This window comes from Dendroctonus ponderosae, unplaced genomic scaffold (genome assembly GCF_020466585.1).
Source record: "Dendroctonus ponderosae isolate FM_Combo_2020 unplaced genomic scaffold, Dpon_F_20191213v2 Dpon_F_20191213_1, whole genome shotgun sequence".
NCBI lineage: Eukaryota > Metazoa > Arthropoda > Insecta > Coleoptera > Curculionidae > Dendroctonus > Dendroctonus ponderosae.
Window position 1 is genome coordinate 25,977,540 of NW_026017110.1, and position 21,040 is coordinate 25,998,579.

General features: G+C 35.8%; 1 protein-coding gene across 1 annotated transcript in view; it reads right to left on the bottom strand.

The window, feature by feature from the left end:
• LOC109543710 (teneurin-m) overlaps positions 1 to 21,040 on the bottom strand; it is a gene marked incomplete in the record, with an annotated part of 162,684 nt that overhangs the window by 85,191 nt on the left and 56,453 nt on the right. The window contains 1 exon segment of the mRNA XM_048661784.1: positions 9,534 to 9,749. Within this exon segment, the coding sequence (XP_048517741.1) occupies positions 9,534 to 9,749 (216 nt within the window).

Below are 21,040 nucleotides of genomic sequence, written 5' to 3' on the forward strand. Positions count from 1 at the left end.
TTTCTCAAAAAATGCTTGAATTCAAGAAGTTTTAGATTTGCGTGGTTTTTTTTTAGTTGCAAAATCCACTTGAACATGACGCTGCTTTTTTCGAACTTTCTCAAGAACCGTTCGAGCCACAGAATTCGTTTTGGCATCGTTGAATAGAGAATTGAATGAATCCGCCTTTGTATAGTAGAAATAGTGATGATATATAATGATTTCCTTTATTAAAAACATAATTCTTAACATTGGTAAACTAAAAATAAAATTATGAAGGCTTTCACGGCCGGTCAGATTACATTTATAAATAAGAAACGTCAGGAAGAAATTCCGATAGACCACGGCTTCAAAGCCCGGAAAACATTTATAAATATAAAAATAAAATGTTCTAAAATCAAAAATAAAACATGCGTCAGAAGTAACTACTTAAAGAACAAAACAACTTTAAATTAACTGGAGTGATTAACTAAAATATACGGTTTATTTGCGAAAATGTTTAAAAATCTCATTTTTATTTAAAAATTAATTAACATTTAAGAATACAATTTTTTGCCGATGCTTTTTACTGAGTCCAGTTCTTCGCTCGTTTATGATAGCGCCCGCTTTACAAAATAATTTCTCGCATTTCGTTTCACAATAACATTAAATAATCCACAATAACAACAAACAGAAATGCGTGTTTGGCAAACCTGGACGAAGTATTACTCGAGTTAATTTTGGTACCACCAAAAAATAATTTTAGAAAAATATGTCGACCTTACAACGTTTATTACTATTCAAATAACTCTTATTTCATCTCTGACTGAATTTATATTTAAAATGGCAGCTTGCTTAAATTCAGGAGCACATTCTGCTTAAAACTTTTGTTATTTTGCATTTCAACTGTGACGGAATTTATGTCTTAGACTCTTAGTTTAATCATAGCTCATATGCAAGTGCACATTCTGCTTGGTTTGCTGGTAATGAGCATTTAACACTTTCTAATTTTTTCTCCTAATAAATTTTCTGTTACATTTATTCCACGACGATATTGGAGTATTTTTCCCCGAGACTACGAGACTTTTTGAATTCGCCGAACCCAAAAAATAAAACTGGTTAAAAAAAGTGACGGTGATATGATTAACGTGGAATTAGAAATATAGTGAAAAATATGCTGCGACACTCATTAATTCTCTAAACCAAACTTGTGAAAAAAGATAATTGAAAAATACAACCAATTAAGAGAAATAATATAAGTAGGAAACACAACACATTTAACAAATTAACAAAGTACAACAAACACTTGCAGCCAAAAGTAGAAACTGTTATAGTCGGTAATAAAATTCTTATTCGTATGCAAATTATAAACTCGATATTCGTGGTTTCAGCCTTGAGAGTGCACACATTTTACTGGGAAATTACTGGAAATCGTGAGCAAATTTTAAAGTCGCCATCAGTCATAGTCAGTGTAATTTAGTTAAGTTAAAGTTTAATGTGGTGTTACTTGCGTGATAGTTGTGGCACCGCCCGCTAATGTCACATTTGAGCGATCTTCGTTACGTTATTGAAGAACGACGAGTCGTTTTAAACAAGTGTACGAAATTATTGGACATTAAGGCATGCGAGCCTTAAATCAGTAATTTGATAATGCAAATCGGCTGCTGTAGAACTTCGAAACTTGTAAATGCCGCTTAATAGTTGGGAACTTGAAGTTCCGGATGAAGATCAGGTGAACGATTATGCATCAATACTTTGATAGACCTGATGAAAAATTGTAATTGTAATCGGGTTGTTCAGAAAAAGACTTAGAGGAAAGCTGCGATTTATAAACAGTTGACCAGAAGGACTAAGGACTGTTTAGTGCTTCCTCTGCATAGTTTCTTCTTGAGCTTAATTCTGCTAGTTTGCGATATCTTCTCAATAAACTGGAGCTGAATGGTGCTCTCGGTGAAATTAGCAGTAGGATTAGGAAAATTGGATCACTACAGGGAAGAAGAAATCAGGCTCAACAACCCTCAAAAAAGTTTTTTTATAGTCTCCACAATTTCATCGGTTGTATTTTCCTTCACTATTAGGCAAAATTTTAATTGATATAATAAATGCTAAATCAAAATCAATTCCTGGGCTTCAGCCATTTATTGTCTATTTATCAATTAAAAAACGTTTCGGTGTTTTCCACCATCATCAGTTTCAATGTGTAGCGTTGTTGCTACTTTAAGCCTTGGCATATATTTGAAATCGTGAGCAAGAGAAATATATGCCAAGGCTTAAAGTAGCAACAACGATACACATTGAAACTGATGATGGTGGAAAACACCGAAACGTTTTTTAATTGATAAATGGACAATAAATGACTGAAGCCCAGGAATTGATTTTGATTTGGAATTGAAACACAGTCAGGAAAGTATGTACAATAATAAATGCTTCTATCTTTTATCGTTTCTTATTCTCACACGATCAGCATTGAATATTAAAATTATAAAGCCTCAAAACTGAAAAGTTCCCAAACAAGTACGCTGCTTAAAACCGCATCCATCCATCCATCAGGCGTTTTGACACATTTCGATATTGACTGGCTTGCGATATAAACAGCCCATGGGGATACGATTTTCACCGCAAAAGATTCAAATAACATCTGAGGATGTCAAAATTAAATTACCGGCCGTAATCCGTATCGTATATGCAAAAATGCTTATCGCGCAGCATTGAAAAATGCGAATGGATATTTTGGTTGCTTTTCACCAGCGGTAATAGACAGGCCCGGTGATTGATTACTTTGGCACACATGGGGACCCCTCCTAATCGCTATCAATATGATCCCCAAGATACTGTTGAAATGAGCTTCATGTCGCCATATCACTGAGTGATTTATTTGTTTAGTTGTGCGAGAAATTGCATTAAACATGCCCTTCAATTCCTTTCACTCAAAATATTCCTGCCATGCTTGTAATTAGGTACAAGATTCAAATTGGTGCTGATCAGGCCGCAATATGCTAATTAAGTGTGCTCAGTATTTTAACGATCTGATACTGACTGCATGGAGAACGGGAATTTATATTGAACCGAATGTGGAATGTCGGATATTCTTCTTTTCGCCTGTCTCAATTTGCAGTAAGCCCCATTCCCCAATCCTTAGAACTGTCTTTTGATGATCCTCGATGAGTTCGTAAAAAGGAGAAAATTTAATCAAACCTGCACCGAACTAAGACGACCTGGCCAAGACGGGAATTATCCATAGAACTGCGATTATTACGGCAGTATCAGTAAGGGATCGAGTTGATTGAGCAAAAGACTGAGAGTAGGCCCCACTGAACACCAATAGGAACCGATCCGTTTGAAGTCGCAGTATTGCCGTGAACAAGAGCCTGGCCCCGAATTTATCGGGGCTTTTCAATTTCAAATTATGCACCGATTCGCATTTGAAGATTTTCGTTTTATTTCGCTGCTGATCTCCATTTATTATAATGCCATCGGTAAAAGGGGTTTTGTACACTCAAAATGCCTTTGATGAGGACGGCATTTATGCTGATTGCAATGCCGATATTATATGCGGATTTAAACGCGATTTATTCAGTGAATACTGGAGGCGACGAGACCATCTATTAAAATTGACATAAGAAGAAGGCGATTTAAAATGATACTGGACGATCAGCATACAATAACTTTCTCTTTGCTCTGATGTACCTCAAATAAATCAATCAATCGTACGTAAAGTGCAATCCAAAATATATCAAAGATTAAATGATGGATATGAAAATATACCAAACAGACATTCAATAGCACAACACTAAGGCAAAAAATTAATAAATCAACAAAAACGACTGAATAAACACAGCATATTCGAAACAGTTCCCAACAGTGATCCATTACATATTAAAATTGACAAAGCCGCAACCTAATTTTTGCTCAAACTCAATAACACATATTTTGAATTGTAAAATATACATCCCTGGTACGTGTTGGATATTCCATACAGAGAGGTACAGAGCAAATGGCGTCGCTTGCGTAACATAATTCCTGAACTAGTGTATCCCGCCTGACGATCATATTTTATAAAGCCTATCCCGCGGGATTAGAGGCTGAACCCTTTGGCGTCCCTTCCTGGTTTCGGATCCAGTGGCAGGGTGAGTTAAAGTTTCACTTACTTTGGGCTAATTACTGGGTTTTGATTTGCATACGCTGCATTTTCATAAAACTCTGTGCATCAATAATAATACACTCTCTCTTTAAAAAATAAATCAAAGATAGCAAAGAAAGTGGAGTCAATTTCCAATTGAAAATGTAATGAACAATTAAACGCACATGATTTTCTAACAACTTTAACAATAAATTACATAACTGGCCTTTCTACGGAATTTTCCAGCCAAACCTACTTCGACTGAAAACCATAAAAACTTCAATAATACCAATTAATTCCCAAGCGAAATCTTGCAAAGTATGCCTCTAGATCAGCAAATAATCCCATTTTTTCGCACAAAAAACTGGCCTCAAGCATTGTTTCAGATTAGTCGGTTGGTTGGGCTTTATGAACAAATATTTGCCCGAGCTCTATAAATAAAATGCCGTTGACATTGCCAAAGGAAATAGTGACGATTTAATAAGTCGAACGCTCAATTCTGGTCTTCGTTTGACTTGTGGTTAATTAATAAATATCGATTCGTTTACATAGTGAATTCCATTAATTGCTTATTTCGGTTGGCCCCCCATTTTTTGCCAATTTCTCAGCTCATAACTGGGATTGGAGAAATGGGAACTTGGCCGTTATACTCTTCACTCCACTCGGAAATGTAATTTCTACAAATCCATCTCTTGACAATTCCTTTAGCTTCGTCTGATATGAAAGCAAACAGAAATCCATTATATTGTAACCAGAATTTCGAGTAGCAGAGAGCACTTACAAGGCCCTAAACTGTTATACTCAAGTACACACAATCTAATTTCGGCCGTTGGCATCAATAGAATTTCACTAATTTCAGCGATACAAATATTTACCCGGTTCCTCGCCGTTATGTCCATTAAATCATCGAGACTCCGGGATTTTCTAATTTTAAAAATGGATTCAATTTATTAAAGTATGTTTGAGATGGCTCACTGTTTTTTGGATAGCCTTCTCCATTAGTTCCACGATGCTGAGATATACACTCAGTTATGATATTAATGGACAGCCCACAGCGGGTGAGAGGGCTTTTTTCGGGTTAATATTCGTACGGGCTTTTGAAGGGCATTAGAATACGCAAACGGCTGCAGCAGATAATGCAAATAATTATTCAGCAAATATGCTGGGGTTCATGGAAAAAACTTAAGTACTCCCAGATATTTCCATACAAAATTACAAGAAATAAAGTTGGGTCTCACATGAGTTTATTGAACTCAAAATCAGTGAAGAAAAATAAATTGCAGTAGAAAAGTTTTAAATTTATTTTTGGTTTTAGAATACTTTCAAATTTTTAAGCTTTAGAGCGATTAGAAATTAAATCTATTGATCCAAGCCAAAAGTTACAAGTTCATACTAGTTTTACTTTGGGAGTTTGGAATTTTTATGTAAGCAAAATGTGTTTGTTTTGTCCTAAAGTTTGAGTCCGCCTATAAATCAATCAATACTTAGATTTAACTGAGATTTTGTGAAATTAGAACTGGGGGGTATAGCGAGTCAGGGCAAACACTTCAACCTACTGCTTTCCATATTTTGGGAGTTAAGTCGTTAATTTTAGAATGCAAGTTTTGAGAAAGCTTTTGTTTTAGCGTTCAGCTTGACGGCGTCTGAAAATTCAGTCAATTCCCCAATTAACTATAATTTGGTTACAATGAAGCTTCTATCACAGGTGAAAATTCCAGATGACTCATTATTCTATACTCACTATAATTTTTCTGAAAATCTTTCGTTCGTTTAAACCTAGTCAGTGTGCGCCTGCAGTCATTAAATTTCTCGATCGCACTAAAAGTTGGTGAAATTCGAGCGTGAAGCTCCTTGAAATCAATGCAAAAATTACAGATTCGTTCATTGTCTGTTTTGGTGTTTAGCGATTTTGTTTAGACACAAATTTTGAGAATTTTTTCGATTCAGTGTTATGCGTGATTGTGTATGTGTGTGAAAGATTAGTCAATCTGCCTATCTAAATGCAATTAACTAGCCCTAAAACTTCGGTCTTATAAGCAAAGCCAAATAGTTTTTTTGTTTCAGCGTAAAGTTTGCGTGCGTCTGAAAAATCAATCAGTTAGTAGTTGCAAACATGCACTTGCTTCAATTTTCTAATTATTTTTCTTATGTTAAGTTGATGATTGTTGGAATTCTCCCGTTTTGGTGTTAAGATTTATGGCGTCACAGCAACTTTCCAACAAATATGAAACCTTATTTGGTGCCAGTCCATTACAAAGAACATGAGACAATTTTGAGCGCAATATACCCAGTCGAATAAAAGCAATTTCAATCGAACTATCACCTAAAAGCAATAAAGGCTGATTATCGACGGAACGAGAAGCGCAGCAAATTATTGGGGTACATCGATTTGCCGATGAGAAACTTATATTTGCAATGTAACAAAATGGAAATTCTACAAATGTGGATCAGGGTAAATTCGAAATGGAAAAGCTGCAGATAAATTCAGCTTTTGCCCGTTTGCCCGTGTGCAGTAGGATGGCTTCAAACGTACGTTTGCTATGATGTGCACCCGTGTCTCTGGCGAATACTACGCTCAATTAATTTTTGCTTTTACGAAAAAGTTGCTATAAGTTTCGCTTTACCTTTACGTATTGAATATTCGCTTGATATGCATAAAAAATACGACAATAAACCAATTTTGCTCTAATTAATATGCAAAAATGTTCCACAATTGCATTCTCTACAATCCTAGAGCTGATTCTGCATGGAAAGAGCAACTGAATAAAACGAAAATCTCTCTATAAAGCTCGAGCATAATTCGAATTGTGACTTCAAACGGATCGGTTTTCTATTGCTGTTCATTGGGGCCCGATCCTTTGCCCAATCAACTTGGCCTTTTACTCGAGATGCTTCCGTAATAATCGCAGTTGCTCCGGATAATTCGGTCTTTGTGGACGCGTTTTAGTCCACTCTGGGACTTGATTAAATTTCCGCTTTTTTACAATAAGTCTCAGATATAATCAAACGGTTTTACGTTCGGGTAGTAAACTGCTCAACTTGCCATTGGGTCAATAAGATGATTAAATTACATCGAAGATTGGTTAAGTTGAGACCGGATTAATCTAAATATATGCTTTAAATTTGCCTACAAATTTGGCTTGAATTCCACTCACTGACTAAGTTCGCGCTTATTGCGATTTACACCCAATATTGGGTGTAAAAGTTCGTATAAAGAACCAGGTTTAATGAGATGACTCAAATAATTCGCTATACAATAACAAAACAGGCGCTTGGTAGTTATTAGGATCTGTTTGCTTTCAGCAAAATCCGGCAATTTTTTAGGCTATTCAACGCAACCGAATGCTGTTACGCACAAACAGTAAACCGAACACATTATAAAGCGGGTCCAGCTATACAAAAATTTAACAGAAATCAAAAGTCCAAAATCCATTAGTTGGATTTGGATAGTAAATGAATATAGCGTGTTTCTAGTGGACCTTAATCAGCAAAATGCGAAATGAATGGATTTTATTTTTACAGCAAACAAATTTTGTTATTATCCAAATGGGAGTGCAGGGACTGATTCACGCATCGAGTACGGTTTCATTCGAATGATTATGTAAAAAAAACGAAATTCCCCACGTTTTACATGTGTTTTGAAAAGTGCAATTTGGAAAATATCAATTTGTGCAAGCAATTTAGCGAAAAATCCGAGCTTCGCCATTGAATCCGAGCGACTCTAAGAAATTAAAATCAGTATCTGAATTGAAGGAGAATCTTGAAATACGTATAAATTGAAATAGAGCCGGAATCATGCTCGAGGATTTTAGTCGGGCAAAGGATCGACTTTCGCCGAATTGAATTTTACCTATTTATACCTATTAAGACTTAGATATATGGGGGCAAAAGGTAATCTATGTTGAACAAGCCTGGCGTTTTGAGGTGTGACTGTTGCAAGTAATTGATTTTTCATAATTCAACATCATATGATTTACAGTTTTTTATATTTTTATTGCGCCCTTGCGCCCACTTCAATCTCAGAACAATTATATTGATGTTAAAACTAAGTGCTTAATGAACAAAAGGGATCGGGTCTTTTGTTTTTTTTACTTATTAAGCACATCATATTTTCAGCTTTTAAACCGGCGCCCCCTCTAAATATTGTCTTTGTGTCGGTACAACGAAAATTATATTGTCCGGGTAATATAATTCCTGAACTATTGTACCCGAGTGGCATTTATATTTTACCAAAGCCTTCCCAAAGGATTATTGGGCGAACCCTTTGACGAGCCGGCTAAAGCCAGGGACGTGCAAGGAATATCGATCATTTTGTTGCTGCATAACCTAATATTCTCAACAATTTCAGTTGCTTTAAGAACCTGTTTGAAAAATTTTGAAGTTTACAATATGGAATTTAAAATGTTTGTTTCAATTTGGTAAAATGTTGCAGATTTACTGGACGGAGCTTCAAGTAAATCTGCCTTTATGTATCCATCCATTCAAGAGAAAAATGTATCAAAATATGAATTTGGAATTTTCTTAGTTCTGAGACTATGCATTAAGCTCAAAAAAGAGGCATCTAAAAACTGAAAATCTTAGATTGAAATTGGAAAAACTATCGTAAGGCGCGCCCGATTTTTCCTAAAAAACTCAAATCCCTCAAATTGCATAATTTTTTCGTTCTTTATAAGCCAGTAACCAGACGTTAGGTCGTTCTGATCAGAAATAACCGGAATTTATGGCCCATTTTCTGCGGATCTAATCTTTAGACGGCGATATCTACCCCATTATGGTCGTAACCACCCCATATAAGCAATTATAACAATATACAGTACATACGCCTTTGAGGGATCTGTAGATATTTTACCCCATAACACCACAATAACGTTTTAAAAGCACATTTCGGCATTTCAATCTATATATATATAAAATTCTCGTGTCACAGTTTTAGTTACCATACTCCTCCGAAACGGCTTGACCAATTTTGAGGAATTTTTTTATGTATATTCAGTAGGTCTGAGAATAGGTTGTTATCTATTTTTTATACCCCTAAGTGATATGGGTGCTGCTATAAACCCCTATCTTTTAATAGCTACATTAGTAATTCAATAAATTTAAAATAAAATTTAAAAAAATCTCAAGTGGGCAAACCGCCCACTCGACATGAAAAAAAACCCTAGGAATAATTTATATGGCAATATAACGTTTGCCAGGTCAGCTAGTTAACTATAAAAATCAAGGGCTTCTTTAATCAGAAACTATTCATTGAGCTCAGAATCGAATCTTACCAAAAAAGGTAGCCGGATTGTATGATAAAAAGTAAAAAGTTTTATGGCATCATCTATTTCATCCCCAGAAAGCACGAATTCAACTTCTTACTGTAAATTCTGTACTAAAAATACTTAATTCTATTACGAAAATCCCATTCAAATACTTTTGAGTGGGACGCAACTGCAACAATTGGTAAACTTACCGTTATGGACGAGTAATGTAGAGTCTCGAGCAAGCGCCAGTTCTGAGTCGGTTAAAGTGGCGTCTGAGGCGTTTTCTGAGGTGGGAGTGTCGCTCAGGCCGGCCGGCTGCTGATAGAGGGGATGCTGATAGGTGTGCGGTTCTCCGTATCGTCGCTCTAGTGACTCCTCACCCTCAGAACCGCTTAGGCTGTAAGCGGGATAGAGTCGCCCCCTGCCTGCAAAGAACCAACGCCCGTTTAAAATGTATTTGTAGTTCGGTTTTTCTGTGTGTAGAGTTGTGGTGCAGCAAAAAATTGCCAATTAACTAACTCGTTTAACTGCTATTAAGCATTAATCAATTGGATGAGTTTTGCGGGAAACAAGTTGTCTTACTCACTGACAAATGGACGAGGCGAAGAAAGAAAACTTTGTATCTCTCGGACGTACATAAATAAAATATCACTTTGGTTGAAAACAGTATGTGTCAGCGTGTAACCTACTTAGAGAAAAGAAAAGCGGAATATATGAGAAAACTGGATAAAGGAGAGTGTGTACTGAAGGCTGCTGGCAGCTGAGGGAATTGTCTGTTATAGACACATGCGTTTTTTATGAAAACAGTTATTCCATTCTGGACGCATTTTTGCAAAATTGAATCTTCACAGTTGAACACTTTGATTTGCAAACATATAAGGAAGGGAAAGTCTAACGTCTTTAATGTAAAGTCGAAAGGATCATATATTGAGGCGCCTAAAAATCACACTCTTCGTTGAATCAGGTACAGGCAAGGTTCAAGAGACCTTTTGAGTTGATTCACGTACGTGGAAGATTCGACGTCACCCCAATCCTAACAGCATACAAAATATCTGTTGGCGACGTCTGGAAAATCATAATTGATTCATGGATTCCAGAAAAAGCTCATATTTTACACTCAACATACTTGTCAACACGTACCCCATTAGTCGTGGCGTAAAGTTGAAAGTTTAAAGGGAAAACGTTGCCGATAGAGCGTGGCTGGCTCTAACATGTAAAGAGCCAATACAAAAATCATGACCTTGCGTTGGTAAAAGGACGATGTCCCACCCATTATTTAAGCAACTCGTTTCGGAAATAACTTTTTCATTTTCGTGGTAGAGCGGCCGCAGTCGGTTTCCTCAATTATTCAGCTCGAAATGTAGAACACTGTGCATGTACAAAGCCGCCGATAAACCTGGCTGTTTCATGTCGTTCCGGACGACCATAAAAAATTTAACTTGCTCCTAATTGAATTTTATAAACATTAGAATTGGTTTGTTATGGATCTAGATTTACGGTCCGCTTGAACACATTTTAGAAAGGTTTTTACCATTAGCAAAACAGCAACAATTCCCATTTGAGTTATTAACTCGAATGAGTTGCGGAAGTTTATGAAAAGAAGATTTTACATCACTAAAGTGGGAAGCTTGCAAGTTTTATTGATATACGAGACCAAGAAGATTTCAACTATTTCACCGATTTTAGTTCATTGAAATACACTTCTTCGATAGTTTTGAGGTTTATTTTGTGGGATTAACAGAACAAACCCAGTTCAGTTTCCACTGCGTTTTTAGAAATTGAACGACAAAAGGATCTTGTTTCTTTAAACTTTACAACGCATATGCGACAGTTTTACTTACGCCAATAGTTAATGTCTGAGTTATGTTTAAAATAATCATCATAAAATGGCAAATAACTACTTTTTAAATTAATAATTTCCATTACTCTTCAGATGAACATGCGTATTATTCATTCTACTTTGTATTACTATTATACAGGGTGGTTCAAAATTGGCGTTATTCCTCTGGGGGTGTAGTCTGGCGGTGTTTTAGGAGTACAGAAAAAATAGTAAAACAATCAATTGTTATTAAAAACTGAGAAATTTGCAAAAACTATATTAGAAAAACGACAACAATGTTTTTCAAGGTAACCTGCCTAATTAACATTACGAAAATACCTGTTGCTTCGTAATTATTTAAAACTCCGGTAACCATGGAATTATACAGAAAGTGACAATAAGTAGAAAAGGATAAACGATAAATTCAACAGGAATCGTTAAATGACGGAACCTATTTCGAAAGTCATAACCTCGAATTATTAATTTGTTTACAAATTATAAAAATACTTTTAATTATTAATTACAAAACTCCAAACAAGTGCCTGTGTAATCACCTTATTATGCACTCTTCTCGAGCATCTTCTCCTATTCGGTTAATTAACTCCTGCTCAATTCATACCGGTGTTCAGTAACCATTGGTTTAATGTGTATCTTACATACGTGGTAGGAACGTAGCCGGTATTTATTTGGTGCCTGGGAAAGTGTCAGTTGTGCAATTTTCAACTGTTAATATCTTCTAGAAATTATCGAAAAACGATTTTTGAATCCTTTTCTCGTACCTTCGAAATGAGCCCCTTTTACCCCTTAAAAGGAATGATGACCATTTTGAATCACCCTGTATAATAAAAAAGAACTAGCTGCTGAAAGCTTTCCCGTTCAGAAACGACCCGTTACTTACCCAAAAAACAAAAAGTTCTCTATTTTTAGCTAACAATGACCGGCAACCAAAGTACCTATTCAGACGCAAACTTTCCAAAACTGAAACCTATGTGAGTGTTCCAGTCAAACTGGTTAAAAATTGTGGTGATAAAAAAAATAAACTGTACAATCTTCCATGTAGGTAGTCTGAATACCATATTTATCTGCACATTGTTCAAAAATTGAAAACAAATCGCTCCCGTTCTAAACTACTTCGAACCTATAAAGAAAAATAAGTGAACGATCTCCACATACATATACTGACTTCCACACATAAGCAAAAAGCCATATACATAAGTAAACTTTATGCGGAACAAATATCTTTGTTTCTCAATGCATTTTTACAATACCGTCGACCTAAATTGTGTGCCGGAAGAATCGAAGAATCTCACATGCATGTCGAGAAAATTCGATAACCGAACTCAATTTCCATTCTCTGCTATACGTCAATTAGGGCCGAACTAAAAGTTGCAATCGCTCTATGAGTTTTCCGTTCATCATTGCGGACAATTTGGTCGCCTACAAAATTGAATTTTAGCGAAAATATCAGCGATTTAAAGCTAGCATTAATTGAAATTAGCTTTTGAGATATTTCAACTGAAGTCACTTTGCACCATTTGTAGATCCTTCGTCAATCACATTAAGCCATCATTCTTAATGCGTAGTTATTGCCTAATATGACATTTTGCTCGCTTCTCGTTTATCGTCTGGTACTCAGGAGGGTGTGAAACAGTGCGACAACTAAATAGGCCCTCACCTTATCATGTTTTATTGTAGCAGGAAAAATAATAATACTCGACAAAAGAAAATTTCCATGCAAATTGCTCACTTCCCCCTGGCCTTTTATCAGGACATTACCTTTTGCTCTTTTTATATTGATCCAACTTTTCGTGTGCGTCCCCAGAAACACTAGGAAGAAAGAAAAAACAATTGTTCCACCCCCTTGTTATGGCAGTTGTGGCACTTTCAACCCCCTCAACTGTACCTTGCACCGGGCCAATTTAAAATTGAAGTTTAGTCAGCCGTTACTTCTCCATCATGGGTTTTGGGGAGTCGCAACTTACACAAATTAAGATTGGGGAGCGTGTTTGTTTGTGTTTGGTAAGACAGTTTTACAACAACATTATCAAAACTGGAAGTTTACTTTGTAAACAGAGTTTATAAAACGCGAATTTGCTGCGTAAGCAGGCATGGTTCTTGTGGGAGGACTTATTCGTTGTTAATTTGGAAACATTTGCTGCGCTCAGGTAATAATCTACATTAAAATAAAAGCGGCTGTAATCAAATTGGCCTCTTCTTGAGCAATTATGGCGTAATTACGGGCGACGCATAATTCATGAAAAAGTGGTGAAAACTAGGTCGTTTCCTTTCAGTTTTCCTCAGCACCCTCCTCTATTATTCCGCGCGATATTTACATTGAATTTACCCGAGAAAATAATTCATACGTGCATTACCGAGCCAAGGCAAATTCTCAGGCGCGTCTGTTCAGTATACATTTTCCTTTATCCGGCTTTCCCGTATTTCCTTGTTTTCGTTTTTACGGTAACGAGATTATATGTAAAAGCCAGCCGAACATGGACTGGTTCCAAACTTAAGTGAAATTTTCTTTACATTCGAAAAACGAGTTTGGTTGTTGGATAACGCGATGTAGTGCGCATCCAAAAACTGATAATCCCATGTAAATATTCCCGTTAAAGTATTGTTTTGCGCCTTGATCAAGCAACAATGTACATATATTTGAGCTTCCACTGAAATGCTCTTGCTGCTGAATCACGCAACGTTGCACCCAGTTTATAGATGCAGCAAAACTGAATATTTCCATTAGAGAAAGCCGCGTAATTTTCCCGACAAGAAACCGCACGAGCATACAAAGTAAGGAAATTGCTCTAGAGACAGACGGAGTTCCTATTTCAATATTGTTAAAGAGGTAACGCACTGCTTGATGTTATTATTTGCTCTTCTAAACCACATGTGAAAAGTCGGAAAGCACGGGAGATCACTTCGCCCACTGCCTCATCGCCTTTGAAAATGTCCACCGCAGTTGTGGACGAAACGTCAGGAAGAAATTCCGATAGACCACGGCTTCAAAGCCCGAAAAACATTCCTAAATGTCACATGTGAAAAATTGTCAAAATTGTAGGTTGGAGCTTTTTCAGCAAAGCTCCATAATTATGTTGCATTCAACACATTTTTGTTCGCAAAACTGAAGAGCCGCATTGGGATTTTTAACAACCCCACTAAACATGGCAATCAATCACCAATTCTCCAATACATCTGTAAGTAATAGCTTCATTACTTATCCAGATCCATGCAATAACGCGGTCGCATAGCCTGGATAGGCATTTTCTCATATTCATCATATTGCACTCGTTTTTCCCCTATGGGCACACGATAATGAAAAATGTCGCACTATTTGTAACAAAACAGCCCATTTATAACTTGATTTTTTTTGATGGGGTGAAAACAGCCCCCGTTCACATCGCGAATGCAGCCCGTCGACAGTAACAATGGTTCTTCGCTCATTGAAACGAATTCGGCCTAATCACGACTGGAAATTAATTCAATATATACAATGGCGGTAGGTTGCGTATGATAACCATCTCTTTATGGGTACATATGTATGTATATTCGGGGATTATTTCGCTCACCCTTTGTCGGCCACTGCTGGGATAATTGCAGGGAAATCTGGGCACAAAAGAAGTTTCTTTTATCAGTCTGGTACAGCGCTTTAGCAAAAATGTCCAGCAGTAAGTGTGATTAAATAACCACCCTCGCAAGCTAAATATTTGGCTTGCTTTGGCTACTGAATTCTGGAAAAGCTGATACATTTTTCAACTGTTTGTCATCACGCATCAAATGTACTCAGCCCTGTAGTATTCTTCCGAAAAATATTGCCATGACCCAAATATTCCACATTCCGTACCGAAGTATTGATCGCCAAAGGCCGTCGAAATGTAACGCAGAAAGTCCGGATCGCCGTTTTGCCGGATTTCTCCAGATACTAAAAAAAAGGTCAGTGTATAATAAACAGAAACAGTCGCAATACCCAAAGTAATGGGACAATTTGCTTGTGGGCTGGTTTTATTTGCGGAGAAAGCTCCGAATAATTTGCAACTTTTTGCCACAAGTTACTGCTTTATACAAGCAAGTGTAAGGGACAAAACATAAAATGGATATTTTGCTGTTATTTGAGCGTGATGTGGAAATAGTCCGGTTAACTAAATAATTGGAACGAAAAAAAGCCAGTCAGGCTCATAACGTAGGTTGATAGCTTATATTGCTACTCTCGAAAGTACGAAATTAATATTTGTTACAAATATTTGCAATTTTCGAATTGTTTTATCAGTTCTTGCAATAAATTTAAATCCTAGTCGCCTATAAATCATTCCAACTAAAAAATAAAAAGTGTCCTTTTTAAATTCTAGTTTCTGGAAATGGATTCAACCAACTTTTAAAAATAGAACTGAAAACTCTAAAAACTAACTGGCTGATGATGCATTGATGAAACTTTGGATAGCACATTGTTTGCCCGAAATGCTATAAGGTCTTCTGGGAAATGCCAGTTTCCAAAAAAACTTAAAAATCGCATTCATGAATGGAAATACTGCAAAAAATAAGCAATTTTATATTATAAGAATTAAACATACAGAACATAAATACAGTCTGAGAAATACTAGTGAAAATAAAACAGCATTAACACGACATGCACACCAAATGTTACATAATCTTGATTTTGACAACGCAGATATATTTATTGGGAAAACAAATTATCATAAAAGATGAAACCAAGAAATGATAGAAATAAAAAAAGAAGCAAAAGCAGTAAATATCAGATCAGATACCGACAACCTTAGCAACATTTACCAAACTCTAATAAAGCCATAAGTATGGAACACCCAAGTACACTGTTGAAAAATTAAAACTATTTCTGCTTATCTCAATACATGCATACCACTCTCGCCAATGTAGAAAATAATTCAGACAAATTTAAAGTTTCAAGAAGGCAAATACCTAAAAGAACGTTGATTTTTACCAATCATGAGGTAAGTTTTTCCAGTGTTTTGCCCTCCTAGAAGGAAGGATTTTTTCCCTCAAAACTGATGAATGTTTTAACACTTTGTAAATTATAGTTTTTATATAACAAGTTTTAATTGGTGGCTGTAGTTTGTGTAAGTTTTAAATCTAATGATGGCGCTGTTGCCTCGCCGAAACGTAATGAAATAAACGATGCTCACAATTTTTACTTCACACTTTGACTGAGACCCAGGAATGTTAAGAATACCATAACAAATACACGCAGTCAGGAAAATAAATCAGAATAAGAATTATAAGAGTTAAAAACCTTAAATTCGAGTTTAAAAAGCAACGAAAAAAAAACAACAAAAATCCATAAGAATTTAGAATCCGTTTTGCTTGAGAAAACACAGTTTAAACAATAGTTCGATAATTTAATTCATTAGATTAAAACTCGAGTGTATAAGCGATATTTTGCAAAGAAAAAGTAAATTAAAACAATATGGACTGTGCAAATAAAAAAATACTAAACATTTAAATTCCGTGAGTTAACGCTATGTAAACTATTCGGAGCAATCAACTCAACTGATTACGCAACGAAATGGTCGGGTCCCTGCAGTCAACCAAAGACGGCTTCTTAAGGAGGAATTCAGTTCTAAACTAATTAGTCGATAAAGCGACACCAGGTCGAATCGGCGAAATTGAATTCCGTACGTCTAGTATCGACGTCAAGAAGTCTGAAGTCGAAACCGCATCGAGTTCAGGTGTTCACCGTTCGACTTTTTCTACCTTCCTCCTTTAAAATTAGTTAATTGGAATAGATCGGATATGACCAGCAATTGACGAAAAGTGAAAAAATAAATCTAGTGAAGGTCAGCAAATCATAAAAGCTAAATATACTGAAAAAATCACCTATTGCTGTAGGTGCAAGTCGGTAATCAGCACGCGATATCAACCAAAACATATTTTCGTTCCAAAAGTTGGACAGGTTAATTGTTAACCGTGCACTACAGGGTGAAAATCCGCTAATTTTGAAAGAAGCTATTAAAGTTGGGAAAGTTAATTTCCGCTTCCTTTCCACCTTCAACCAATCGCTATTGGGGCAAAATCCCAACCGGCTATTGTGGCAGACAGCAGGGTTCTTTTTTCCTTCATTCTACGTTGTTGCGTGTGCAATTCGAGCTGCACTACATGCACCTGATTTTGATACTTTTCACTGTTTTGCCTCACGTAATCTGGATTTCAAACAATCAGTGCTCCAACATGGCAGTATTTTAATAGACATTGAGTGTATTTATATTTTTGTTTATATGTTAATGTTGGCGTAACCGTTGAAAGCACCAGGCCGAGTTTTCCTCCACATTCACTCCAAGCAGATGCCAAAATGCAACCTAACATTTCCGAGGACAGTTTGTTGTTAATTTAGCATAGAGAAGCAATTAGGCCCTAAATTACCTCGGCGGATTTCTAATTTCCAACTTCGAAACTAACTATGGCGTAGGGGATTTGTTTCCCGTTTCCGGACGAAAACAGATACCGGAATACCCCGGCTGATCTCGGTTTTGCCGGATTGTTGCGCTCTAAGATGCGAATTATGACACAATAAGGGGCGAATAACTGACTCCTTAACATTGAGGAAATGATTGGCTACATTCAGTTGAATTGTTTGCAATCAATTGCTCAATTTGCGCTCTTATTTCAACATCTCCTTTAGTTCAAACGTTCAGAGTCCATCATCGTTATCGGATATTAGGCACCGAAGGGTTTAACGTATCCGGATTGATAGTGTTTGGCTCGTCAACAGCTTTCTAGTTAGAACGAATCCCCCAAAGATTTGCCCTAAATCCAGCCCATTATCGGCAAAGCTACGGCCAGTTCCGATTCGAACTGGTCGTGTGCCAGCAATATAAAGGTTTAAAATAAACGTGAAAAGCTTAAACAAAACACAACAAAATCCTGGCGCATACCAGCCAACACAATGCAATTTGTAATTAACTCGAAGAATTTGTTTGCCATCTTGAAAGCCACGCCACTACTGTTCACTTTCCAGTAGAGCATAAGTGTAATAAAGGCATACCAGTTAGCATTATCCTTTGTAGCTCTAATATTAATTCGTAATAAATTCAGCTTTCAACGATATAACTTCTAATTTCGGCCAGACGACGAAGTCTCTCCGTGAAATGGCGTTGCTGCTATTTTACAACCGGGGGTCTTATTATGAATTTACATATTATCTAGATAAAGTAGTCCTGGGTAATTCCTCTTAGCGCGAAAGAATAGAATATTGTGGGAAGTTCCATAGTTATGCATGAATTGGGATTACTATGCGAACATGCTAGTTTGAAGCAAATTTATGTTGTTTTTCAGTAACTAATAATTAAGCCTTGAAAGGTAGTTAATGCCTTGAAAGCGACATTTGCAGAAATGTAAACAGCCATTTACGGATCTCGGAGGAGATTAATCAACGACGCATTGAACAAAAAAACACATTTTCAGCAATTTTTGCCAAGAAACAAAAAACACATTTTTGTCTGCTCTCGAGTAATTATTTTAATCCTCTGATCGAGAAACGACATTCATGTAAAGTGTTAATACTAATACATAATACATTTTTACATATGTAAATCTACCAATATTTACTTTTATGAGCTGCCATGTTAATAGTTCATTGTCTGATTAATTTTGGTTTTGGTATTTAGATAATTTAAGAGACAAGGGCTAAATAATCTGGAAGCACTTGTATATGAAATAATTTAATCAATAACAATACAACCCGTTACTTAATAAATTTTCTATGGCCGCGTTAACCCAAATTCCTACTGTAACAGTCATTTCAACAAATTTTGGAAGTGAAATCAAATTTCTCAGAAGTCTTCAATAAATCAATACTAAAACTGCACTTAAAGCACATAATCATATCTATTAGAAGCAAACTGACAGAGAAAAAACTGTATAGAATGCCGAAAATGATAAAATTTCTGAGAAAGACAGCAAAACTTTACGGAACTCAACTAAAAGATCAAAGGACTATTTATTTAATAAAATTGATCTTGTTTTCAATATATCCAAAATATGTTTCTGCTCATTTATATTCAATTTCAGATCAAAGAAAACTTCTCAAACTTGAAACATGAAATCGATTGTAACTAAAAAGTACGTTAATAGTAGTGTTACCCACACTAATCATAATTAATAGCAAAAACCCGAGTATAAAACAGAAATACCGTCAATTTGAAATCCCCGTGTACTGTGGGCCCTACTAGAATATATAGTTTTTCTGCTGTTCAACTGAAATTAGAGAACAGCGCCTCATTTTAATTTATTTAATTGGACCTTCAATAAAGTCCTAAATGAATCGATAATTTAACCGAATATTAAAGCGACACAGACATTCATCCTTCATTACAAATTCACTTTAAACGAAAATTGTCATTTCAGTTATTTACTATTGAACCAGTACGCTTAAAAATAACCTGTGGAATAATTACTGTCCCATAATTGAAACGTATATTCCAATTTACGTTATGTTATGAGGACCTAAACTGAGCATTGATCGACTGTTCGTTTTATTAGATCGAAAAATTATTTAAAAATGTATACGAAATTATCTGCATTTGATTCTCTACTTATGACCCAAGTTTCACATAATTTATTAAAATATTTGCATAGAATATCCGAGGAAAAATTAGACTGATTAAAACCAACATTTCGATGGTAACTCTGGAGAATTACCCGGGAGTAAGAGGAGACGTGGTAATTATATTGTGACTAAAGGCGAGCGCTGCAACGCCTGTAGGTATGGTCTATTTTCTAATTAAACTTGCATGCCAGTCGTAAAGAAAAATAAGTCCCCTCTAAACTTGCAGCAACATTACATATACTGTTACAAAGTAGTTGCCTAATTTGCTGAAATCACTCAAACTTCGTTCTCCAATGTTGAAATAACTCGTATCAGCGCACGGTTTATCAGGTGAACGTTCAAGTTTGGACTTTGCGGCTACTCAGAAGTAAAAAGTAGTTTAAAAAAAGATGTTTCCTTACCATTCACTTGCATTTCATGAAGGTTTTTTTTTTAATAGAACCTTAATGTTTTAAAGATACACATATCTGAATGTTTATCAAAGGTGAAATCACGCAATTGCACAGAAACCTTGGACAGAACATCATGTATAAAGTATTTGGGCATTTTCATGCAACAAAATATTAAATGGGAAAATTATATACAAAATATTAACTTAAAAATTCGTAAAGTAATTTATTAATTTTTTCATCTTAGAAATTATATGGCTATCAATATTTTAAAAATATTGTATATATCCTTAGCTGAATCAGTCATTAGATATGGTATTTCAATATGGGGACGATCTTTTTCCAGTACCCTCAGTACTTTGAACATCACTCCAAGGTGCCTTTTAAGAGTAATTTTTAAAAAGCCGCCCAGATTTTCTACAGACTTACTTTATGAAGAGGCACAAGTATTGACAATAGAACAACTGTATGCTAAAACTGTCCTTATCTTTGTTCATAAAACTCCTGCATTACGACAGTACCGAGAGAACCCAGTTCACTGTACCAGAAGACAGGCTACAGAATCTGTTACCGTCCCTTTTCTCACAAAAACAACTACACAAAGATTTCTGACATATTTTGGTCCTAAACTTTTTAACCTCATATCAAGTAATATTAGGCAAATCCAAAATAAACTCCTTTTGAGTAAAAAGATAAGTAAGTTGGTTCGGGAAAACTTTGAGGTTTTTGCTATGGTGCTGCGAAGGTAGTTAATTATTATTCCAAATCAAAATTAATTCCTGGGTTTCAGTCAATTATTGTCTTTATTTATCAATTAAAATACGTTTCGGTTTATTTTTCAAACACAAAAATACTGATTAACGAGAGTAATTATAATAAGAGAAGAGTCCATGAAATGATACAGATTAAAAAACATAACAATGCTATGAATTTCAG